The 25973-nt window shown below is 49.9% G+C and overlaps 1 protein-coding gene across 3 annotated transcripts in view; it reads right to left on the bottom strand.

The window, feature by feature from the left end:
• The window catches only part of NFILZ (NFIL3 like basic leucine zipper), a 40736-nt gene continuing 14763 nt past the window's right edge, over positions 1 to 25973 (bottom strand). Inside the window, exons 1-4 of one of the 3 annotated variants that reach the window (XR_013409688.1) lie at positions 24679 to 24722; positions 5616 to 5672; positions 3758 to 3855; positions 1 to 3464 (exon numbers count right to left, since the gene is read on the bottom strand). Coding sequence is in view for 1 of the 3 variants with exons in the window: in XM_077979878.1 (XP_077836004.1) it covers positions 2580 to 3449 (870 nt within the window). In the remaining 2 variants the exon portion in view is untranslated. Of the gene's footprint in view, positions 3465 to 3757; positions 3858 to 5615; positions 5673 to 24678; positions 24723 to 25973 lie in introns of those variants that run through there. The other 2 variants (XR_013409689.1, XM_077979878.1) reach the window with 2 other exon arrangements.

Here is a 25973-nt window from a genome sequence, read left to right as displayed (position 1 = left end):
GTTACATTCTTTATTTTATTTTATTTTATTTTTGAGATGGAGTTTCACTCTGTCGCCCAGGCTGGACCGCAGTGGTGCGATCTCAGCTCACTGCAGCCTCCACTTCCCAGGTTCAAGTGATTTTCATGCCTCAGCCTCCCAAGTAGCTGAGATTACAGGCGCTCGCTACCATGCCTGGCTAATTTTTGTATTTTTACTAGAGACAGGGTTTCGTCGTGTTGCCCAGGCTGGTCTCATACTCCTGACCTCAAGTGATCCATCTGCCTTGACCTCCCAAAATGCTGGGATTACAGGCATGAGCCACCTTGCCCGCCAGAATTCACATTATTTATGAAGATAAAACAGTCCAGTTTCCAGAGAAGCCCCTATGCCAGACAATATATTTACTGCCTCTTATTTAATATATTTCTGGGGAATGGGCTTATTTATAGGTAAACATTTATAGATGTGTAAGGGAGGCTCAGTGACATGAGCAAAGCCAGCTGCTGGAAGGTCAGGCATGGAGGGAAGGAGGAGGGCTGGTCTTGCCCAATCCCTGCCCTGGACCAGAACCAAAGGCTGAGCAGGTAGAGGAGGGCCTAGCTGTGATGTGCAGGTTCTTAGGGAGGCCCAGTCACAGGGGAGCTCTTGGCCTGTTCGGTGATACTGCCCACCTGTTATACTAATGAGAGAGAGGCACTTTGTATGTCCTCACCCTGCACACATTTGTGGCTGTGATAAGCTTGGAGTAGCCAAGAACTAGCCCAGCCCCCACATCTGATGGGGGCAGGGAATGCACCTGAGTCCAAATGATCCAGTTGGCCAGGGGTATCTTGTTCTCAGTGACAGTACCAGTCCAGATGAGCGCCTCATCCCATGAGCTCTCCCCATGATTGGAGTTTGAGTATTTTCATCCAGAATCTAACAAAATCCCTGAGGTAATAACAATAATAATAATGGAAGAGGGGCTGAGTGAGAAACTGAGGAGGGAGTTTTGATAAATCCTTGGGCTCCAGGTCCCTGGAAGACCTTCCCTGCAGAATGACCCCTTCCACCTGGGTGGGAGTGTATATACCTGGTTCTCAGGGGCCAGGGGGCAGCCAGGGAGAGAGAGGATACTGACACCCCCACACAGTTGCTTCTGTTCCAGCAGCTCGAGGCCCTGATCCAAGACACAGAGGAAGCCAATATGTCTGACCCTCAAACTGGGTGGTAAGCAAGCCCCCCAGGGGACACCAAGAAGGGGGATTCAGACACCTTAGATATTACCTCCTCCTTCAGTCTGGTCTTCAGTATGTTTCTTCCCAAACCCCCATCCCCACCCCAGGACAGGAAACCCAAGGCCAGAAAAGTGTCTTCTCACTTGTCACTAACTGGGCATAAAAGGAAGGTCCAAAGATCATGAGTGTGTCGGTGAGGGGACAAGTGAATTATAAGTAAATTAATGAGTAAGAGAATGAATGAATAAACAAGTTAGCACATAAATGAGTGACTAAATGAATAAATGAATGAAAGGATGGATGGGTGGGTGAGTAGATGGATGGATGGATGAAAGGAAGGATGTGTAGATGAATGGGTGAGGATGGATAGACGGATGGGTGAATGGATGAGGATGAGTGGATGCAAGGAAGGAAGACAGGATGGATAGATGAATCGGAATGGATGAGGATGGATGGATGGATGGATGGATGGATGGATGGATGGATGGATAGATAGAAGAATAAATGGATGTATGAATGGATGAATGGATAGGTGGATGGATGGAAAAATGGATGGAAGCAAGAAAGAATGGGTGGATGGATGGATAGGTGAGGATAGGTGGATGAGTGGATGAGGATGGATGGATGATGCATGCATAGACAGGTGCATGGGTGGATGAATGAATGGATGGATGGATGGATGGATGGATGGATAGATGGATGGATGGAGGGATGGGTGAGGATGGATGGATAGATAGAAAGAAGGAAGAAGGAAGAACCAATGCATGGATGAATGAGAATAGATGCATGGATAAATGGAGGATGGATAGATGAATGGATGGATGGATGGATGGATGGATGGATGGATGGACAAGTGGATGAATGGATGGAAGGATGGATAGATGAATGGATGGATGGGTGAGGATGGATAAACTAATGAATAGATAGATGGAAGGAATGGATGGATGGATTGATGGATGGATGAATAGATGGGTGGATGGATGGATGGATGGATAAGGATGGAGGGACTAATGGATGGATGGATGAGGATTGATGAATGAATGAATGGATGAATAAATGAGGATGAATGAATGAATGGATGGATGGATACAGGGAAGAATGGATAAATGGAAAGGAGGAAGAAAGGGAAAAGTGACAACCCAAAGCATAGATGTTAGGGCAAGGCAAGAGCCACAGTAGAATCCAAGATGGGCTCCCACTCTCCTCCCCTAGGAGGCCTGGTATGGAAGCTGTGAAGTGGACCCTCCAAGCCAGGGTGCCCCTACTTCCTACAGGCCTTCCCAGATTGCTGATCAAGACCAAGCTACTCATCCCTCAGACCAACCTATATTCAGCCCCCAAACACTCCCTTGCAAGCCTAGCCCTTCCCAGAGGAAGCCCTCAGAGGGGGGCCTGACCACCCTCCCAGCCACAAGGTACCCTGCCTGAGGCTCGGGATTTGATGCGCAGTTTGTGGGGCAGAGAGGGCTGACCCAGACCCTCATGACTGTTTCCTGGGACAGGGCAAGTCACCCCAGGAGACAGACCCATGGGATCAGCAGTGGACGTCAGCAACACATCTGATGGCCCTGAAGCCCGGCATCCAGAGGGCATTGGTGACCACAGCCCCCAGCAGGGTCTGAGCTCTGGTCTGGACCCTACATGCCCATCCAAGAGGTGACAGCTGAAGAGGGCAGGTGGGAGGCCAGTCTGCAAGGCCATGTCAATTCTGTTGAGGGTAGGAGGTGCAGACTCTTGGGGGGACCTAGGAGAAGTGGCCAAGCCAGTCCATTTGGGGGCCAGCAGGCAGCCCCGACATCCTGGAATCCCAGCATCCAGGGAACATGGCCTTAAAAGGCAATTGTGAGAGCCAGACAAGGATGACAGTGCTTCAGCCCCAGGCCGGGGGTCCCCAGTCCAGGGGGCTTCCCATAGCAGGGCCTGCAGGGGCAAGGCCCGGGGCCCACCAGTCAGGGGCAGGAGGCCAAAGCGAAGCTTGAGCGCCTTCAGCTCACCCCTGAGCAGGGCATTCTCCTCCATCAGTGCAGCCAACCTGCCCTCAATGGCTGCATCATTGAGACGTCGCTTTTCCCTGGATCTCTTGGCTGCCTCATTGTTCTTTCTCCGCTTCTCCCAGTAAACTGTGTCCTTCTTCTCTTCTGGCATGAACTCCCGCTGGCGACGTATGGTGGGGCCCCTGCCCCGAGCCCTGCACAAGGTCTTGCTATGACTCTGAGACACATCTGACAGGCCCAAGAAACCCACATCCATGGCTGCTTGGAGAACCTGGGAAAGAGGAAAGAGATCTTGGAGTAAAGGCAGGAGGTGGACCTGGATGACCCCTTTCTCTAATTTATCCTGTTTCTCCACCATCACCCACGGAAGGGACAGGTGGAGTTGGAACTGAGCTGGAGACCAAGGTTTGATCTGCATTGGTTTGATGCCCAAGGAAGATTGGGTGAGGCCACAAAACAAGAAACCGCTAGAAAGGCTTAAGAGCAGACCACAGTCATCATGAAGAGCTGGTTCAACCCTGTACCCTCAGAAGAACACATGCTCTTCCGGGGTTTTCTCCTTACCGTTGAGAAGGTCAGTAGACAAGCCCAGGGCTCAGTTCAGCTGGAGTTCCAAGGCAAGATTCTTGGAAACCCAGAGGGAGACAGAAGGATGACTGAACCTAGAAATAGAGACTATGTATCCATGGAGGTAAACAGAGCCAAGTCGAGATCAAAAAATAAGCTGCTATTCACCTAAACTGTGCCTAGATTATACCCCAAGATCGCTTCAATTTGTGGCCAGCATTTTTTACCTGCCCATCCATCCATCCAACTACCCACCCATTCATCGGATAATCCAATCACTCACCCATTCACTCAACTGTCCATTTGTCCATCCCTCTACCCAACTCACCATCTATCCATTTACCTATTCATTCACTCACTCACCATCCATTCACTCAAACCCATCTCCCCATCTCATTGTGCAACTCTCCATCACATCTACCACTTACTCATCCACCCATCCATCCAAACGTCCATTGATTCACTGATAGATTCATTTTTTAAAATCATATTGTGCCTTCACTAGGTATCTTTTCATCCATATATTCATTCATTGGTCTCAACCATCCACCTGTCTATTCCTCCATTCTTTCATTCATCCAAATATCCCTCCTGTGTGTCAGTCGCTCTTCTACAAATCCATTCATTCATCTGTATATTCATCCATAGGTCCATTCATTCATCCAACCAACAAAAAAGCAATTCTTTTAGAGGCAAGGTCTCACTCTGTCACCCAAGCTGGAGTGCAGTGATGGGATCATAGTTCACTGCAGCCTTGAACTGTTGGGCTCAGGCAATCATCATGCCTCAGCTTCCCAAGTAGCCGGGACTACAGGTATATGCCATTATGCTCAGCTATTTTTAAATTTTCTGTAGGGACATGGTCTCACTTTGTTGCCCAGGTATGAAAACAAAATGCAATTCCCATGTGCCTAGTGTTGAAGAATTAGAGTGTTGGTAATTGAGAGCAGAGAAAAAAGTCAAAGGTATTAGATTCCCAACTCCTAGGGTGGATCCCAGAAAAGATGCCCAGTGTCCCAGAGATATAGCAAGGATGGGACTCCTTATATAGCTCCTTTGCCTCAGCCTAGTTTCTCACATTGGTTTTCATGAAGACTCTAACACAAAGACTCCAACCACCTGGGGGATGTCATCACCTTCTGTGATTCGTATACAAAACAGGTGCAGAGAAAAACCACAGCAAGGTGGAAGGATTCTGTCTAAAAATTCAGGACAAACTTCAGGAAAGAAGGGGCACTGAGGGCTGAAAATCGATCATCATCTTTGTTCTGAAAACCGATGACTGTCATCTCCATAAGGGCACGTGTATGTCTTTTTTTGTCTACTGTTGTATCCCTGGTACCTCGCCTTGTGCTTGTAAATAGTAGGTGGTAAATAAACACTTGTTGAATGAATTAATGAATTCATGAATGAACACATGAATGAAAACAACCTTGTTCACAGCTGGAGAGCATTTAACCCCCTTGCTGAACTCCCACCCAAGAAACCATGAAAACACACCACATTTTTCTGTTTGCTCCGGCAGAAACTCAATGTTGAGTTTTCAGATAAATTGTAATAACTTTCCTAAATTGGGAGTATAGATTCTTCTTCCCCAACATTCTAATTTAGTCTTTTATTCTTCATTAACAGCCCTTGGCCTTAGCTTCTGTGGCTACATGGTTATGTGACATAATTCAGGTCATGTTTGACAGAGGATAAAGGAATATACAACCAGCCAAATAGCAACATTCCTAGGAACTCTGATAATGATCCTAAGTGCACATTTCCCAAAGTATGTTCCTAGGAACCCCAGTGCCAATGATGGCGTGCCCTCAAAAAGAGAATGCAAAAATGTTTGAGAAATATTGCATACCTTATTCCTTAGGTAGGTTAGGAGAATCACAAAGTACATTGAAGGCTCTGAGAAGTCCTGCAAAAAAAAAAAAAAGTTTAGTTTTGTTTGACTTAGAGGCTTTCAAATTTATTTGCCCAAGAAATGCTTATTATACTTCACAAACAATTTGAGGTCCATATTTATTCATTCATTCACTGTGCCAGGTTGTAAGGTAGACAAAAGAAGAAAATCAAACTGCCTCCCAGCCTTCACAAATCTCCCAGTCTCATGGAAAGGTCGAGTGAAATTATAATAAAGAAGAAAATATGTCTAGAGAAGCTCTTTCATCTGCTCACATCACACAGTAAGTCAGTGGCAGGACTAGGTTTTAAACTCAAATCTGTCTAATGTGTGAGTCTGTTCTGTCACACCATGTGACCTGCCCATCTGCTCAGGAGGCCGCTATGTCTGGAAATCTTGGTTGAGCTTGGAGAATAAAAAATAAGGCCAAGCACGGTGGCTCATGCCTGTAATCCCTGCACTTTGGGAGGCCAAGGCAGGCGGATCACAAGGTCAGGAGAGCGAGACCATCCTGGCTAACACGGTGAAATCCTGTCTCTACTAAACATACAAAAAATGAGCCAGGCATGGTGGCATGTGCCTGTAGTCCCAGCTACTCAGGAGGCTGAAACAGGAGAATCACTTGAATCCAGGAGGCGGAAGTTGCAGTAAGCCGAGATCGCGCCACTGCACTCCAGCCTGGGCGACAGAGTAAGACTCTGTCTCAATCAATCAGTCAATCAATGCCTTGTGGGGTTCTGCAGTCGCCCAAGTCAACAAGAACTCCTAGTTACTGGAAGGTCTCCAGCACTCATGCCCAGGACCCCAAGTCACAGGAGGGACTCCAGGGCCCATGCCCAGGTACTCCTCTGAGAAATCCTAGTCACTGGGGAGACTCCAACACCCAAGCCCAGGACCCACTCTGAAGCCGAAAGACATCTGGGCCATCTCTCCACCTGTTGCCACTTGCTGTAGTGGTAGGCAGCTCCACACCTGCCCACATCACATGGGCTGGGGAAGCAGCTGCAATTAGGTGGACTCTGGTCCACAAGTGCCAGGTGGGACACCCTGGGTTTGCAATTTCCTGCAGCTGTCTCCGAGCTTTGTTCCCAGCAGCCAGGCTAATAACATAACCCTGCTCAGGTGTCCAAGTTCCCTGAGCCCTTACAGACACCTAGGGCTACCATACCCCTATCAGGAGCATATCACCCCCACTTACAGACCATGCAGCTGAGGCTCAGGAAGGGTCAAGTGGCTGGCCCAGGGACAGTCAGAGATTCCAAAAGTAAGCAGCATTCTTCTCCCAGCATCGTGAGTACCACCACCAACCCTGGCCCCAAAGCTGCCACTGACACCCCTCAAATCCTTCTCCCCTGGCCCCATTCATGCCACCTCCCACTAATGCATCCTCCACTGTTGCATCTACCCCTCTCTCCACTCCCGACAGCCCTGGTCCCAGCCCGAGCATTTTCTGTCCCACCTGGACCCCCACCAGCCTCCATCCTTGTCCCCCGCAAACCCACCATGAGCCCAGAGGCGCCTTTTTAAAATTCCATTTATCCTCTGCTTAAAAGCCTCTGGGGTGTGCTTATGAAAGTATAAGCATCTTAGACTCCTGAAAACAGTGCTCACATGTTCCTCAATTCACCTCCACCTCCAGTGCAGGATCAGGAATGAAGAAGGAAAGCCCTGCATGAGCATTTATCGGAATAAACTAATAAATATATGAATATTTTTTGGAATAAACTATTCAATGCATAAATATTTTTGGAATGAACGAATAAATGCATGAATATTTTTGAATGAACTAATAAATGCATGGATTTTTTTGGCCTGAACTAATACATGCAGGGAGTTTTTTGAATGAACTGATAAATGCATGAATTTTTTTGGAATGAACTAATAAGTGCATGGATATTTGAATAAATTAAAATTGAGTGAAGTGTGGGTAAATGAATGAATGAGCAGAGGAAGGACTACTCAAAGGGTAGAACCTATGACAGTGTGGGTCCTCTCTCCCCACAAAGGGCTGTGCCTGGGTCTTCCACTGCCCAGACAGCTCACCTGAGCCCCAGACAAGCCCTCACTCGGGGTCCCCCACTAGCCACAGAATTCCCCTGCCACCTTCCTGGCCCTGTCTTGGTGGGGGGCATCAGAGGGTGTCCCAACAACCATTCCAACTTCAAGGGATGTTGACCAGAGCCCAGGAATTGATGAACATCTGTGTAGAGGTGTACAGCACATCGCAGAGCTCTGAGGCCAGCATCTAGAAAGTACCACCTTGGCTCTAGGAGAGAAGACAGAAGTGGTAGGCAAGTCCTGAGATGACCACAGCTAGGCTGGAAAGGAAGAGGAACACAGCCCAGGGGTCCCCAAGAGCCACACCAGAATCGGCAATGCCCAAGGAAGAGAAGTGAGTGTGCGCTGGTAGTCACATAAAGAAAGGACAGGCCAGAGTAACTCTGAGCAGTCAGCTCTCAGGCCACACGACTGAGATAAAGGAAAATTTGTTATCACTGTGGTCTGAGTCCCTCCTGTCTGTGGCTTGGCCTGAACCCCCCTAACCACCGCCCCCTACACCTCCACAGGAACCCAGAGGGAGATGAGGCAGCTGATAGTTCTGCTGCCCGAGTTTATTTAGAGAAAACACAGTAAGAGCTGGGCTGGGCCTTCCTGTGGTCGCAGAGGAAGTGCTAACGTAGGGTGGCAAGACAGGCAGCACTCCTTGCAAAGTGGCCGGAGGGGGATGAAGAAACAGGAAAAGGGTCTGCCTCAGAGACGGACCCATGGCAGGCCAGTCCCACCCAGCCCAGCAGCCTCCGCAGCTGCCTTGACCAGTGACAATCAAAGCTCTACTTGGTCCTCTTCTGTAACAGGGAGCTCATCCCCCTCTAAAGTCACTAGAGAGAATATTCTGCCACACCATGTGGCCTGTTCATGTGTACAAGAGGTTCCCATGTCTGGAAATCTTTTTTTTTTTTTTTTTTGAGATGGAGTCTCGCTCTGTCACACAGGCTGGAGTGCAGTGGTGCAATCTCAGCTCACTGCAACCTCCGCCTCCCAGGTTCAAGCCATTCTCCTGCCTCAGCCTCCCAAGTATCTGGGATTGCAGGCACTCGCCACCACGCCTGGCTAATTTTTGTATTTTTAGTAGAGACGGGGTTTTGCCATGTTGGCCAGGCTGGTCTCAAACTCCTGACCTCAGGTGATCCGCCTGCCTCAGCCTCCCAAAGTGCTGAAATTACAGGCGTGAGCCACTGCGCCTGGCCATGTCTGAAAATCTTGACTGGGCTCAGAAAACATACAGTAAAAGTCTTGTGGGATTCTATAGTCACCCAAACCAGCAAGAACTCCTAGAAGGTCTCCGGCACCCACTCCTTTGGGAAACAGAGGATCCAATCAGACTCTGTATTCCACTCTCATGGCCCCTGCCTTTTGAGTATCATTTCATCTGCTCATTCATTCATTCACTCACTCACATTTCACTCATTCTTTAATTTATTCAACTATTCATGCATTTATTGGTTCATTCCCCAAATATTCATATGTTTAATGGTTTATTTTAAAAAATATGGGGCCGGGTGCAATGGCTCACACCCACAATCCCAACACTTTGGGAGGCCAAGGTAGGTGGATCATTTGAGCCTAGGAGTTCAAGACCAGCCTGGGCAACATGGCGAAACCATGTCTCTACAAAAAATACAAAAATTAGCCAGGTGTGGTGGTTTCTACCTGTAGTCCCAGCTACCCAGGAGGCTTAAGTGGAAGAATCACCTGAGCTCAGGAAGTCAAGGCTGCAGTGACCTGTGATGTACCACTGCACTCCAGCCTGGGCATCAGAGTCAGACCCTGTCTCAAAAAAAAAAAAAAAAAAAGAGGCCCGGCGCAGTGGCTCAAGCCTGTAATCCCAGCACTTTGGGAGGCCGAGACGGGAGGATCACGAGGTCAGGAGATCGAGACCATCCTGGCAAACACGGTGAAACCCCGTCTCTACTAAAAAATACAAAAAACTAGCCGGGCGAGGTGGTGGGCGCCTGTAGTCCCAGCTACTCGGGAGGCTGAGGCAGGAGAATGGCGTAAACCCGGGAGGCGGAGCTTGCAGTGAGCCGAGATCCGGCCACTGCACTCCAGCCTGGGTGACAGAGCGAGACTCCGTCTCAAAAAAAAAAAGAAAAAGAAAAAGAAAAAAAAAGTCACCTGTCAGACTAGGTGAGCTCTCGTGGTCCAAAAAGTTTTCCTGGAGTAGAGCTAGAAGCCACCTTTGCTGGACCCATCCCTGCTAGAATTCATTCTTCCCTTATGTCCGTGGAGAATCTCCCCTTCCTCTGGACCCTAGAACCCTTTGGGGGTTTGAGGAATTGACACTGACATTTCCCTATTCCCACACCAGCCTGCTCTCCTCCAGGGAAAACAGTTCTTGTGCATTGAGCACCTACTGTATGCCAGGTACACACAACATCTCACTTTTCGCTCACCACTACCCAGAGAGGAAAGTAAAGCATAGCTATCGTCCTGATTTGACAGATGAGGAAAGCAAAGCTCCGAGAGGTCAAGTGACCTGCCTGAGGTCATACAGCCAGAATCCAGGTAAAACGGGATCCAGTACCCAAACCTTTCCTAATGTACCAGGTTAAACGTCCCCAGATGCTTTCACTTGTTTCAGTGAGGGCACAGTTTTGAGTATGCATAGCACCTCTGAAGGGTAGAGGTTGGTTTCCACAGAGGAACAAAAGGGTCAAGAAACTACACAGTTAACAATACGGCAAGGCTGAGATTAGCATCCATGCTGTCAGGATGCAATGGAGTAGGCAGGATTAAGAACACCTGCTTTAACTGGGTTCAAATTCCCCCCGCCTAGCTAAGTGTGCCTGGGCAAGTTGGGTCACCTCTATGAGCTTCCAATGTCTCATCTGCAAAAGGGGAATAATAGTAGTACCTCTCTCATTGGTTGTATAAGGAATAGATAAGGTAAGCTGTGTTAAGAGCTGGTACCTGATAATAATAAATAACCCACATAGCTATTTTTCATTTGTTGTTGTTAGAATCCACTTTTGGCCAGGCGTGGTGGTTCATGCTTGTACTCCCAGCACTTTGGGAGGCTGAGGTGGGCAGATCACCTGAAGTGGGGAGTTCGACACCAGCCTCGCCAACGTGGCGAAACCCTGTCTCTACTAAAAAATACAAAAATTAGCCGGACACAGTAGTGCATGCCTGTAGTCCCAGCTACTCGGGAGGCTGAGGCAGAATCACTTGAGCCTGGAGATGGAGGTTGTAGTGAGCCGAGATTGCACCCCTGCACTCCAGTCTGGGTGACAGAATGAGACTCCATCTTAAAAAAAAAAAGAAAAAGAAAAAGAATCCTCTCTCACTGGATTTCTCCTGCCACACTCTGTACTATCTGTGTTGAAAATATCTCTGAGAACCTTCAGACATTACCCAACACAACTGTATCTGTTTACAGATGGCAAAATGACCCTCCATTCAAGACCAAATACTCACCAAAACCTCCCCATTCCTCCCAGACACTGAGAAATGGTGGGAAAATGCTAACTTGAACCAGAGACCAAAGCAGAGGTGCCCAATGACAAGGATAAAAGTCTCCCAGGCATGGAAGTGCAGAGTCCCCTAATATATAAGCTCAAAAGCATACACTTGCAGAAGTCCCAGAGCAGGGAGAAATAACCTGAAGAAGATAATGAATCTGTGGCCACTTCATGAAATTCCCACAAACCCCAACTAGAAGATATTACATCTTGATTGCATCTGAGGAAATAGAAAATATCAGCTTAATCTTGAAAGAGCTATACAATGAATATGTTAGGTGACTCAGAAAGATAAAGGAAGGAATGACAACTGTCAAACAAGAACAGGAGGTTATGAAACAAAAACAGGTAGATATAAAAAGAACCAGTTAGAGCTCAGATGTGAAAAGTATACCATCATTCCTCTGTATCCTCAAGTTCCATATCCATGGATTCAACCAACTGCAGATTGAAAATACAGTATTTGAAAAAAATAACAAAACAATAATAAAAATAATGCAAATTTAAAATTTTATATATATATGCTGGGCACAGGCGCTCAGGCCTATAATCCCAGCACTTTGGGAGGCCAAGGCAGGTAGATCACTTGAGGCCAGGAGCTGGAGACCAGTCTAGCCAACATGGTAAAACCCTGTCTCTACTAAAAATACAAAAATTAACTGGGTGTGGTGGCACATGCCTGTAATCCCAGCTACTGGAGAGGCTGAAGCATGAGAATCACTTGAGCCTGGGAGGTGGAGGCTGCAATAAGTCGAGATCATGCCACTGCACTCCAGCCTGGGTGACAGAGCAAGACTCTGTCTCAAAAAATAAATACATACATACATACATAAAAATAAAATAAAAAATACACATATAGTATAACAACTATTTACAGAGCATTTGCACTGTACTAGTTATCATAAGTAATCTAGAGATGATTTAAAGTATATGGGAGGGTGGAACACCGTGGCTCACGCCTATAATCCCAGTACTTTGGGAGGCCAAGGTGGGCAGATCACTTGAGGTCAGGTGTTCGAGACTAGCCTGGCCAACATGGCGAAACCTCATCTGTACTAAAAATACAAAAATTAGCCGGGTGTGGTGGTGGACACCTGTAATCCCAGCTACTTGGGAGGCTGAGGCAGAAGAATCACTTGAACCCAAGAGGCGGAGGTTGCAGTGAGCCAAGATCGTACCACTGCACTCCAGCCTGAGCAATAAAGCGAGACCCCATCCCAAAAAATAAAAATATACATAAATAAATTAAAATATAAATAAATAAATAAATATTTGGGAGGATATGCATAGGTTATATGCAAATATTACACCATGTTAGATCAGAAACTTGAGCATCCACGGATTTTAATATCCAAGGGAGACTCCAGAACGAATCCCCCCCAGATATCAAGGGATGACTGCAGTTCCTAGAAAATCCAAGAGATGGGTCGACTTGTAAACGGAAAAACTGAGACCCAAAGCTGGTAAAGAATTTCTCAAGATCATATGGGGTTTTAGTGGCAGAGATGGAACTAGAACTTGGAGCTCAGAATTTAGCAGCCCAGAACTGAGGTCTAACTCAGGAACTGAGCCCTGGGGCCACTTGTGGCTCTCTAAGGGCTGTTTGTGGTTTCCCCTCCCTCTTTCCTGTTTTCTTTTCTTTCCGTGCATTGTAAGGCTGGTGCTGAGCTGGACTCCACAGTCCCTCCCTGATGAGGAATGGGGCTTCCATCCCCCGACAAGGCAGGGTTGGACAGTAGGTAGAGAGAAATGGCCAACAGCCAAGCGCGGTGGCTCACACCTGTAATGCCAACACTTTGGGAGGCCAAGGCGGGAGGATCACTTGAACTTAGAGTCTGAGACCAGCCTGGGCAATGTGACGAAACCCTCTCTCTACAAAAAAGAAAAAAAAAGAAAGAAAGTTTTCAAAAATTAGCCGGGCATGGTGGTGTGGGCCTCTGGTCCCAGCTACTTGGGAAGCTGAGGTGGGAGGATCACCCGAGCCTGGGGAGGTCGAGGCTGCAGTGAACTGTGATCACACCACTGCACTCCAGCCTGGGCAATAGAGTGAGACTCTGTCTCAAAAAAAAGAGAGAGAGATTGACAGAAAGAGAGAGAGAAATGGCCTACCCTCTCCTCCTAAATTAGAATATAATAATATCTTAATGTCAAAATAGTAGTTGATTGAGTGAAACTAAGAGAAACAGCCAATATTGGCCATGGGATACTAACTTAGTGACTTAACCTCTCTAAGCCTCAGCTCCTCATCTATAAAATGGGTTCAAGGTTATCATCATATGCAGATGTCGTGAGAATTAAAATGGAAAGCTGTGTCTATAAGATATAAGATACCTGGCATAGGCTGGGCACGGTGGCACACACCTGACATCTCAGCACTTTGGGAGGCTGAGACAGGTGGATCGCTTGAGCCTAGGAGTTCAAGACCAGCCTCTGCAACATAGTGAGACCTTGTCTCTACAAAAAATAAAAAATAAAAAATAATGAAGCAGGAGGTTGCTTGAACCCAGGAGGTCAAGGTTGCAATGAGCTGTGACGGCACCACTGCGCTCCCGCCTGGATGCTAGGAGTGACACCCTGTCTCAACAATAATAATAAGATTAAGATACTCAACATATCAGCATAGTCTCCTATGAAGACTTGGGGAGTCTTCCTGTGGTTTGCCCACCCTTTTTTTCAAGCCCGAAGACACCCCAGATGAAGATGAAGCTACAGTTACTAGGAGACTCAGAGGCCAACAGAGGAGAGAGAAGTTTAAAACTTTGAAAGAACAAAAAAAAAAAAAAAGGTGAGAAAAAGAAAAGATGAATCAAAGGAGAAGGTAGGAGGTTGCCTCACAAATTCCCCACCCATGTGGCCAGAGGGTAGCCCACAAGCTTTTCTTTTGCTCTAAGAGAGGAGCTAAAAATGACTGCAAACTCTCCAGTGGGTGTAAGATTTCTTAACACTCAGGCAAAATGTAGCATCTGCGAGACCAACGCACATCTGGAGAAATTGTTTAGGCATGTCGCTTACAGGGAAATACTCATTTGTTTTCATTTACATGAGATACCAATTTTTCCTGCCAAAATTGGCAAAGATTTTTTTTTAAATGATAAAACCTAATGCTAGCAAGGATGCAGTAAGATGGGCCCTTGTGTACCCAGAAAGTATACATTGCTTCCTGGCAAAGTAATTGAGAAATGTGAAATGAGCCAGGCATGAAGGCTCATGCCTGTAATTCCAGCACTTTGGGAGGCTGAGGTGAGAGGATCACTTGAAACCAGGAGTTGGAGACCCGGCTGGGCAACATAGCAAGACCCCATCTCAAAAAAAAAAAAGTTTAAGAAATACAAAACAAATTTGGACTCATACCTTGTTTGAAGAATGAGGGTATTATTTTTCTCCTACCTGGGTCACTGCTCTAGGCTTTTCTCTATTCCTTTTCTGACCTTAGTACCCCCTTAGCCCTCCTCAAACATACCACTCCAGCCACGTAGACCACTTTTTACTACATGAAAGAATGGTCCCTCACCTCCACATAATGTTTCTTCTGCCTGAAGCATTATTCCCTCACCTCTTCCCTAAGCCAAATCGTATTTGTCCTTGAAGACACAGCTTAGATGCTACCTCCTTCAGGAAGCCCACCAGATTGATTCCTCTCAGATAGGCCAGAAGCGCCTCCTAGGTTCCCAGGACCCAGTGAGATTCCACCATTGCTGCAGCAATCTCTCTGGGTCTGGCCCTGTGTCCACAGATCTCCTGAACAGACAGTCAAATAAATATAAGAGGTGTGAGATATTTCCAGAAGGGGGTGTGCTGTATGTGGTCCAGAAAGCGAAGTAAGGACCACAGAGAGGGGGATGAAGGCGCAGTTTTGAACCAGCATCTGAAAGGATTTTGTAGGAATTCCAGCTCACTAAGCAAGGTTGCCTTGATAGGTAATGAGCTGCCCGTCACAGGAGGTGTGCAAGCAGGGAGACTACTTCTCCAGGTCCAGCTCTCTGCCTTCTCCACCCCTCCTGCCCAGACTCGGGGGGCCTGAGATGAAGGAGTTGCTTTCCTCCCGAAGCTGGCTTTCCTCTGACTCAAAAGTCTGCCCAAGGAGAACCAGGGACCCACAGAGGCTGTTCCCACGGCCCTGGGCAGCCCAGCCCAGGTTTCTCGGAAGGGCCATATTTTCATGGGGTTCAGGGAGCCCGGTGGAACCTCGGGGCCCTGCACTCTCAATCTGATGGAGCCCCTGCCTCATAAAAGCCCCCAGCGAAACCGATCTCTAAAACCGAGACGCTTCTGTGGGAACTCAGTTTTCAAGGGGAAAATGCAAGGCACGCTGGGACCCGTGGCCCGCCCTCCCCCTTCCCTGGCCCCTCCTGAGCCTCAGGGGAAGAGGCCGGAAGCCGTTGGTATCTCCTGGGCCCAGCCCACAAGCCCATCTAGGGTCCCGCGTGCCAGGCTGATGGGCAGGAAGTGGGGGTGGGCAGGGGTGTCCAGAGCCAGTGAGGCCAAGGACCCAGTCCCTGCTCTGCCAACGACACACTGGGACAAGTGACTCCACTTCTCTTTCCTGAGCCTCAGTTCTTTCAACTGTCAAATGGGCACAGGTTTGCGGCAAAGGCTGAACAGGTAATCCGGTACATACGTTGTTCACCAACATAACAGATATTCAGTTCTCGGACACCCAAGCTCCAATGGAGGCTCCCCAGGGCTCACGGGGTCCGATGTGACGTCAGGACTGTGTCATGCAATGGGTGCCGTGCAGTGGAAATTCAATTCCTGAAACTCACTCCCAGCGAAATTCATCTCGGGCTTGGAGCCCTCAGCCTCTGGCCCAACGGGGCCCTCAGGTTCTGCCTTTTCCTCTCTGCAGGGCACTGGCCCCGGTCACCACACAGCGCCAAAGGAAGGAAACTCAGAGGCACCCCGCGTCCATTCCAGGCCAAGCCCCAGTTCCCATTAAAACTCCAGCCAGGAGGGTCTCTCTTCCAGGCACCTGAGTCCCTACATTCCCCAGAGCAGGTGGCTGGACCCCACTCAAGCCACCAAGTACCCCCCACAACACACACACACACCTACACACACACACACACACACACACACACACACACACGGCACACCTTAATTCTATGCTGAGCCCACGAGATCGTGACTCCTGGCTGGCTTCGCCCCAAACTCAGCACTCGTGGGACATTTACCTCCTAGCTCCCGCGAGCATCAAATACTCAACGTGGCCAAAATCCAGCGAGTGATGTTCCCCACCACCAGCTCCCCCTCCACCTTCCCCATCTCAGTTCATGGCAGTTCTATCCCCCACCGCCACCAGCCCTGCAAGTGCTCAGGCCCAAACCCCTACTTTTGTCCTCTGCTCCTCTTTTTCTCTCACCCCCAAATCTGAGCCCAAGTCAGGAAACTACTGGCTTCACCTTCAAAAATTGTCATAGAGGCCAGGCACAGTGGATCATGCTTGTAATCCCAGCACTTTGGAAGGCCAAGACTAGAGGATCACTTAGGGCCAGGAGTTGAAGACCAGCCTGAGCAACATAGCAAGACCTCATCTCAAAAAAAAAAAAAAAAAGCCAGGCATGGTGACACATGCCTGTAGTCCCAGCTACTTGGGAGGCTGAGACGAGAGGATTGCTTGAGCCCAGGAGGTCAAAGTTGCAGTGAGCTATAATCTCACCACTGCACTCCAGCCCTGGCAACAAAGTGAGACCCTGTCTCAAAAAACGAAAGAAAGAAAGAGAGAGAGAGAGAGCGAGAGAGCGAGAGATCGAGAGAGAGAGAGAGAGAGAAAGGAAGGAAGGAAGGAAGGAAAGAAGGAAGGAAGGAAGGAAGGAAGGAAGGAAGGAAGGAAGGAAGGAAGGAAGGAAGGAAGGAAGGAAGGAAGGAAGGGAAAGAGAGAGAGAGAGAGAAAGAAAAGAAAGAAAGAAAGAAAGAAAGAAAGAAAGAAAGAAAGAAAGAAAGAAAGAAAGAAAGAAAGAAAGAAAGAAAGAAAGAAAGAAAGAAAGAAAGAAAGAAAAAGAAAGAAAGAAAGAGAAAGAAAGAAAGAAAAAAATTTAGGCCAGGCACCGTGGCTCACGCCTGTAATCCCAGCACGTTGGGAGGCAGACAGATCATGAGGTCGGGAATTCAAGACCAGCCTGGCCAACACAGTGAAACCCCATCTCTACTAAAAATACAAAAATTAGCTGGGCGTGGTGGCAGGCGCCTGTAATCCCAGCTACTCAGGAAGCTGAGGCAGGAGAATTGCTTGAACCCGGGAGGCAGAGGTTGCAGCAAGCCAAGATCATGCCACTGCACACTAGTCTGGCAACAGAGCGAGACTCCATCTCAAAAAAAAAAAAAAAAAAAAAAACGAAAAGAAAGAAAAGGAAAATTTCATCTAAGATCCTTCCACCTGCCACCTCTCTTGGACTCTCCTCCTCACGCAACTGGACAACTGCAGCCTCCCCTCCCACACTCACTCACTCCACTCCAGTCACATGGGCCGCCTCCCTGTTCCTCCAACAGCCCATTGCAGTCCTGCCTCAGGGCCTTTGCACAGGCTGTTCCCTGTGCCAGGAATGCTGTTCCCCAGACACTCACATAGCTCCTCCCTCACCTCCTTTAGGTCTTTCTCCTCCAATGTCACCTCCTCAGCAAGGCCTCCCCGACCCCCAAGCTAAACAGCCACCCACACATTCACACAGTCACACACTTATACACTCACACACTCACACACACACACTCACTTTCTCTCCTCATTCTGCTTATTCCAGACACTTTCACTCCCCTCCTTTATTTTTTCCCCCTTTTTTTTTTTTTTGAGACAGGGTCTTGCTCTGTCACCCAGGCCTGAGTGTAGTGATGCAATCATGGCTCATTGCAGCCTCAACCTCCTGTGTTCAAGCAATCCTCCCGTCTCAGCCTTCCAAGTAGCCGGGACTACAGGCATGTGCCACCACACCTGGCCAGTTTTTTTAATTTTTATTTTGTGGAGACTGGGTCTTGCTATGTTGCCCAGGCTGCTCTCCAATTCCTGGCCTCAGTGGATCCTCCTGCCTCAGTTTCCCAAAGCACTGGGATTACAGGTGTGAGCCATCTCGCCTGGCCTATTTTACTGTATCTTTTGTTTGTTTGTTTTTTGAGACAGAATTTCACTCTGTCGCCCAGGCTGGAGTACAGTGGTGCAATCTCTGCTCACTGCAACCTCTGGGTTCAAGTGATTCTCCTGCCTCAGCCTCCAAGGTAGCTGGGATTACAGACACACACTACCATGCCCGGTTAATTTTTGTATTTTTAGTAGAGACAAGGTTTCACCATGTCGGCCAGGCTGGTCTCGAACTCCTGACCTCAAATGATCCACCCTCCTCGGCCTCCTGAAGTGTTGGGATTACAGGCTTGAGCCACTGTGCCCTGGTTTCTTATTTTTTATTGACAAATAATAATTTCAGATATTTGTAGCAGTACGATGTGAGGCTTTGATGTATGTGTACCGTGTGGAATGATTAAACCAGGCTCATTAACAAACCCATCATCTCATACACTTATTGAAATCAGCATGAAGAGGTACCAGCACTCCAGGTACTATTCACAATAGCACAGATATGGAAGCAACTTAAGTGACCATGGATGGATGAAGTGATAAAGAAAATGTGGTATAAGCCTGGGCAAAACCCATCTCTACAAAAAATACAAAAACTAGCCAGGCATGGTGGTGCATGCCTGTAGTTCCAACTACTTGGGAGGCTGAGGTGGGAGGATTGCTTGAACCCAGGAAGTCAAGGCTGCAGTGAGCTATGATTGCACCACTGCACTGCAGCCTGGGTGACAGAGCAAAACAAAGGAAGAAAGAAAAAAAAAAGAGAGAGAGAGAGAGAGAAGGGAATGGAAAAAGGAAGAAAGAAGGGAGGGAGGGAGGGAAGGAAGGACAGGACAGAAGGAGGGAGGGAGGGAGGAAGGAAGGAGGGAGTTAGGGGGAGGGAAGGGAGGGAGGGGGGAAGGGAAGGGAGGGAGGGAGGAAGAAGGGAAGGGAAGGGAAAGGGAAAGGGAAAGGGAAAGGGAGGGAAAGAAAGCAAGAAAGGAGGGAGGGAAGAAGGAAGGAGGGCAGGTGCGGTGGCTCACGCCTGTAATCCCAGCACTTTGGGAGGCTGAGGAGGGCGGGTAACCTGAGGTCAAGAGATCAAGACCAGCCTGGCCAATATGGTGAAACCCTGTCTCTGCTAAAAATACAAAAAAACTAACCAGGCATGGTGGCGGGCGCCTGTAATTACAGGTGGGGGGCACCTGTAATCCCAGCTACTAGGGAGGCTGAGGCAAGAGAATCGCTTGAACCCGGGAGGTGGAGGTTGCAGTGAGCCAAGATTGCAGCATTGAACTCCAGCCTGGGCAACAAGAGTGAAACTCCATCTCAAAACAAAACAAAACAAAACAAAACAAAACAAAACGGAGGGAGGGAGGGAAGGAAGGAAAGGAAGGAAGGAAAGAAGGAAGGAAGGAAGGAAGGAAGGAAGGAAGGAAGGAAGGAAGGAAGGAAGGAAGGAAGGAAGGAAGGAAGGAAGGAAGGAAGGAGGGAGGGAGGGAGGGAGGGAGGGAGGGAGGGAGGGAGGGAGGGAAGGAAATGTGATATGTATATGCAATTCAATACTACTTAGCCTTGAAAAGCAAGGAAAATCCTGTCATCTGAGACGTGGATGAACTTCCTTACTTTATCATTAGCAATGGTGTATTTGCTTGGTGTATGTCTCTGCCCAACACCAGCCCCCGAGAACAGAGACCGTTCCCCGTCTATGTCCCCAGTGCCCAGAACAGCACCTGACACACAGTAGGTGCTTAATAACTGTTTGTTGAATGCGTGTAGACAATGTTGTTTAATTCTCACAACACCCCTGGGAGGCCCCACATCTCTTTTTTCCCTGGAGGCCCAGAGAGGTGCACCAACTTGCCCAGGGTCACACAGCTGGGTTTGCTGCCTGAGCAGCTGGAGCCCAGAGCCTACCCTGCCAAGCCTGAGATGTGGCCTGAACTGTGAGCAGATCCCAAAAGCGGCCTTCGATGCCAAGACGCAGCTCCTCTGGGACCTCCTACGGGGCAGTGGCCGGTATTGTAGGTCAGGACTGGGGGCTCATGAGGCCCCAGGGCCTCAGTCGCCCTTCTGTGAAATGGGCCCGGGAGTTCACTGAAAGAAGTGTCTTCCGGCCCTTGGAGCCCTCCCCCCGCCACCCTAGAGGTGGCCGTCCCTCCCCCATCTCTGAAACTATGCTGAAAACAAGGACATTCTTCCCAAGCCTGGAATATGCCATGGGCTCCTGGAAACAGGCCAGAGCTTCATCCCTGGGGACTCAGAGGGCACGAACTGGAGCCTGTGACCCCTCTGGGTCCCCAAAATACCCGCTGGCGTCATCCAAGTCCTTTCTGAGTCCCTCACACTGCCTAAGCTAAGCACTTCACAGACACTATCTGCTGGAAGGATCTTTTCACCATGCAAATCAGATTATGCCACTTTCCTGCTTCAAACCTTTAACAGATCGAGACTGCACTCCCTTCCCCCACCTACGGGGCCTGGGAGATCCAGAGGGAGCGTATCCCGGCCCTACTCCAGCCACACTGGCCTTCCCGCCATTCCGAGTCACCACAGGGCCTCAGCACCTGCAGCCCCAGCGCCTGCAACACTCTTCCTCCCTTCCCCTAGTTAGTTCCCTTATCCCCCTCCTCTGATCACCAATTCTCTGGGAAGCCCTCTCCAACCTACCAGACTGTCAGGTGCCTCTGCTTCTGACTGCAGGTGCTTCTGCTTCTCAGCATTTAGTATTGTTGTGATTTTACAGGTATTTGTGTAATTATTTGATTCATGTCTCTTTCCTTTAAAACAATTTTTTTACTTTTTTTTTTTTTTTCAGAAGGAGTCTTACTCTGTCAGCCAGGCTGGAGTGCAGTGGCGCGATCTCGGCTCACCGCCATCTCCGCCTTCTCAGATGAAGTGATTCTCCTGCCTCAGCCTCCCGAGTAGCTGGGATCACAGGTGCACACCACCACACCCAGCTAATTTTTTGTATCTTTAATAGAGACAGGGTTTTACCACGTTGGCCAGGCTGGTCTTGAACTCCTGACCTCAGGTGATCCACCCACCTTGGCCTCCCAAAGTGCTTGGATTACAGGCATGAGGCACCACACCTGGGCTTTAAACTTTTTTAGAGAGAGGGTCTTGCTCTGTCACCCAGGCTGGAGTGCAGTGGTGCAATCATAGCTCACTGCAGCCTCGACCTCCTGGGCTCAAACAATCCTCCCACCTCAGCCTCCTGAATAGCTGGGAGTACAGGCATGAGCCACTACGCCCAGCAACTAACATCTCTCTTTCTTTCATGATGCCACTGCCTGTCTTTCTTCTTCGTGGTGTATCCTCACTGGCAATATAGTAGGTGCTTGATAAATACTTGTTGATTGAATGAATGAATTGAATCCTCTCATCACCCCAGATTCCGATTTGATAGATGAGGAGAATGAAGCTTGTTCACTTAAGATCACACCAGAAATCCTCACTTGTCCTGTGCAGATCCCACCCCAGTCCCGCCAGGCAGCCTCCCACTCCCCGCCCCACTTCCAACTTTAGGACAATGGTTCTAAACCCAGGGGAAATTTGTCAATGTCTGGAGATATTTTTTGTTATCCCAACCTGGGAGGTGCTACGGGTACCTGGTGGGTAGAGACCAGGGCTGCTGTTAAATATCCCACAATGCACAACACAGCCCCCCAAGACAAAAGACTGCCTGGACCCAAATGACAATAGGGCGTGGTGGAGAACCCCTGCTGTAGGGGAAGTGCCCATAGCTGAGCCTGTTAGGAAGAGGTGCACCCCAAATAGGCTTGGGACCAGGAGCTCCTGGCTCGGAAGTGGTGGTTGTAACACCAAATCACCCTGCTACCTCTCGATCATTCTGTTTCAGGCACGCAGGCCTCCTCGCTCTTCCTCCAACATACCAGGCACTGCCCTGCCTCAGGGCCTTTGCACACACCGGCTGTGCCCTCCACCTGGAATGCTCCCGCCAGATATCTGCATGGCTGGTCCTCTCTTCCAATGCCTGTAACCGTCTCTGTTCTCCTCCCTCACCAGGGAGAATCGCTACACTCACCCAATACCCCCAGTCCTGCCAAACCCACCCAGCCCCTCAGCCTCAGCCTGGAAGTTTGGGGAACAACGTCAGAATGGGGTGTGGTCTCTGAGACCCAAACATGTAGTTCTTTAGGCTCATGTGAACCAGTGATTCCCACCCCCAGGGCCGATCACAGGTGGTGGGGAAAATGAGGGGTGTCCTGCCTCCTCTGCCCCTCTGAGCAGGGCTGAGAGCCCCCCCAGAAACCTGGTGCAGTCAGACGCTGGCCTCATGGTAATTATTTCAATGATTCCTCAACAAATCTTTGAATGAAAGCACGGTGTGGAGGGACAGAGATGGAGAGAGATTTACAGGGAGAGAGGACTGTCACTCACCCACTAACTACAATCCCACACACAGCAATCAGGCTCCAGCGGACAACAGCTGGAGGTCTGTGTCCCTAACTTGCCTGCAACAAATATTCGCAACCCCTTAGCAACTGTAATTTACAGCAGTCACGCTCCCATAACCATCAACCTTAAAGCAACAGGACCCCGCAGCAGCCAGAGTCACCAACGACCCCCTGCAGACAAAAGCAATCGCCAGGCCGGCGCAGTGGCTCACATTGTAATCCCAGTACTTTGGGGAGGCCGAGACGGGTGGATCACGAGGTCAGGAGATCAAGACCATCCTGGCCAACATGATGAAACCCCGTCTCTACTAAAAATACAAAAAAAAAAAAATATATGAGCTGGGTGCAGTGGCGCGTGACTGTAGTCCCTGCTACTCTTGAGGCTGAGGCAGGAGAATCGCTTGAACCAGGGAGTCGGAGGTTACAGGGAGCCAAGATCGCACCACTGCACTCCAGCCTGGGGACAGAGTGAGACTCCGTCCCGAAAATAAATAAATAAATAAATAAATAAATAAATAAATAAATAAATAAGCAATCGCCAGTCTCCACAGATTTAGACCTCCCACCGGGCCGAAAACCGCCCCCTCCACAAAACCACCCCAGACAGGCACAGGAACGAGACTCCTTTCAACAGCAGAGCCCCCAGAATACTGCACCCCAAATTTTTACAACAACTGGATCCCCTCAATAGTCAAACGCCAACCACGGACAACCCCCAGGACAAAGACCCTCAGCACGGCGACTGGACCCACCTAACCACCAGATTCACAGAGCCCAGCTGGACCCCCCACCTCCCCTACAGCAGATCCCAAGAATAACCACCCCTACAGCCGCACGAGAGCCGGACCCTCCGTGGACCACCAGGCATCATCTTTGGAGACCTCCAGACCCGCCTTCGTTCCCCCTACACACGCACAGGTGTCGCCACCCATAGGGGCCCAGGATTAGCTGCTTTGCAGAGGTGCGAGGAGGCCATGCTCTTCCTTTCACCCAGCACAGGCCTGGGCGCAGCAGGGAAACACTGGGCGGCAGCAGCTGTGCTGTGTGGGGAGCAGGGCCAGGGGCGGGGGCTGCACCCGTAGAAGTAAAAAGGCAGGACAAGAGTTTGGAGCCAGGTAGGAAAACAAGCAGGGAGAAGGGGAGCTTCAGAGAGAAGATGGGCTGCAGGAGAAGGCGGGCTTCAGAGAGAAGGTGTGCTGTGGAAGGAGGTGGGTTTCAGAGAGAAGGTGGGCTTCAGGGAGAAGGTTGGCTTCAGGGAGGAGGTGGGCTTCAGGGAGAAGGTGGGCTTCAGGGAGGAGGTGGGCTGTGGAAGAAGGTGGGCTTCAGGGAGGAGGTGGGCTTCAGGGAGGAGGTGAGCTGTGGGAGAAAGTGGACTTCAGGGAGGAGGTGGGCTGCAGGAGCAGGTGGGCTGCAGAAGGCGGGCTGTGGGGAGAAGGTGGGCTGCAGGGAGAACACTGGCTTTGTGCAGAAGGTGGGCTGCGGGGAGAAGGCAACTCAGGAGGGCCTTCTCGGATGGAGGCCGCATGGGGGTCTGCAGCCTGGTGCTCCCTCCTCCTTCCTGGGCAGTGCCTGGTGCTCCCCCTTAGGGACCGGGTCAGAGGAAGCCGATGAGCGAGAGGAGAACCTCAGAGAGGGTAGAACCTGTTCTCCCCACCCTGAGAGCAGGGCTTGGATGGGGCAGCAGAGACAGGGACTGGCAAAGACACAGAGAGAGAGACAGAGATTCAGACAGAGACGGAGACCCCCCTGAACCAGAGACCCAGGGAGAGAGAGGGCCAGAGCTACAGAGACATGGGGAGACACAGAGAGAGAAAGACACAGAGCAGGGAGAGCTCCGAGACAGCGAACAAGACCCAGAGAGAGGCAGCGCCGGAGAGAAAGGACAGAGTTGAGAGGGTGGAGGAGACAGAGATGGGGAGACAGAGTCAGAGAGAGGGCCTGAGATAGGCAGGGGGCGGCGGTTGGGTGCGGGGTCCCTGAGTATCTTCCAGCCCCCTGAATGGGCCAGCCCAGCTGGTCATCCACCTGCATGCCGTCCTCACCTGCTCTGGACGCTGTCTCCCCGGTGAGTCCCACGTGAGCCTCATCAGCCGTGTGGAACCTCCCGCGGTGAAGGTAGTCACCGGCGCTTCCGTAAAGGTGACACCCGGGCCCCCAGCCTGCAGCTTGTGGCTTTCCCTCCAGGGGTGTCCCCGCACCTGTGTCTGCCAAGGGAGCAGGTGCTGTGGGCTGCCCCAGACTCAGACACATCACTGGAGAGCAAACAGCCCCACCAGGAGGGTACAGGGGGAGGGGGGCCTGCTTGTCCAGCCCCCGGGAGCCCAGCAAGTGGGGTCTGAGCTGGCCACAGCTAGAGTCTCTCATTCCAACCCCCTAAGACCTTTCTAGAAAGATCCAGGGGCAAAGGGAAAGAGACTCTGTCCTTCTTTACATCTGAGGACACTCTCCTGCTCAAACACCCTCTATGGCTCCCCATTGCCTTTCAGATTTTCCAATTCCTGGCCCTGAACTATTCTCGGACAAAGCCTCTCTGTCCAGCCTCTGCATCAGGGGAAACTGAGGCATGGAGTAATTAAGTGGTATGCCCCCAGGAAGAAGTGGAGCTAAGTACTACATGAATTTTCTAATGAAAGGGCATTCCAGGCAGAGGGGGCAGCAAAGGCCCAGAGGTAAGCGTCATCATGAACCTGTCCTGGGAACCCAACAGGAAGTGGAGGAAGGTGGTCAGAACTGCTGACAGGAAAATTTCTACAAGTGGCTGCGGGGTTGACTGGACTCCAGGGGCAGAGTGGGAGCCTTGCGATGAGGGAGGAGGCAGAGCCACGCTGCAGATTGGAAGAGAAGACGTGAGATGCGACCCTGAGGCGGGGCTGGAGTTGAGATTCGCCCTGCGGAGTCGCTGAGCGAGCCTAGGCTTGGGAACAGCGGCGCCTGGTGGGCGCTGTGTGGAACTTCACCCCCCTTCATTGGTTGATTCAACAGATGTTTCTTTCTTTTTCTTTTTCTTTTTTTCTTTTTTATTCTTCTCTCTTTTTTAATAAATATTTCTGTGGCAGGACTCGCTTTCTCTGTCACCCAGGCTGGAGTGCAGTGGCGCCAACACAGCTCACTGCAGCCTCGACCTCCTGGGCTCAAGAGATCCTCCCACATCAGCCTCCCTAGTAACTGGGATTACAGATGCGTGCCACAACGCCTGGCTAATTTTCTGGTTTGTAGAGATGGGGTCTCGCCATGTTGCCCAGGCTGGTCTCGAACTCCTGGGCTCAAACAGTCCTCCCGCCTTGGCCTCCCAAAGTGCTGGGATTACAGGCATGTGCCACCATGGCCAGCCATAAAT

Source organism: Macaca mulatta, chromosome 19 (assembly GCF_049350105.2).
Source record: "Macaca mulatta isolate MMU2019108-1 chromosome 19, T2T-MMU8v2.0, whole genome shotgun sequence".
NCBI classification, from domain to species: domain Eukaryota; kingdom Metazoa; phylum Chordata; class Mammalia; order Primates; family Cercopithecidae; genus Macaca; species Macaca mulatta.
Note: the sequence above shows the minus strand (reverse complement) of the source record. Positions and strands in the feature narration are given on the sequence as shown.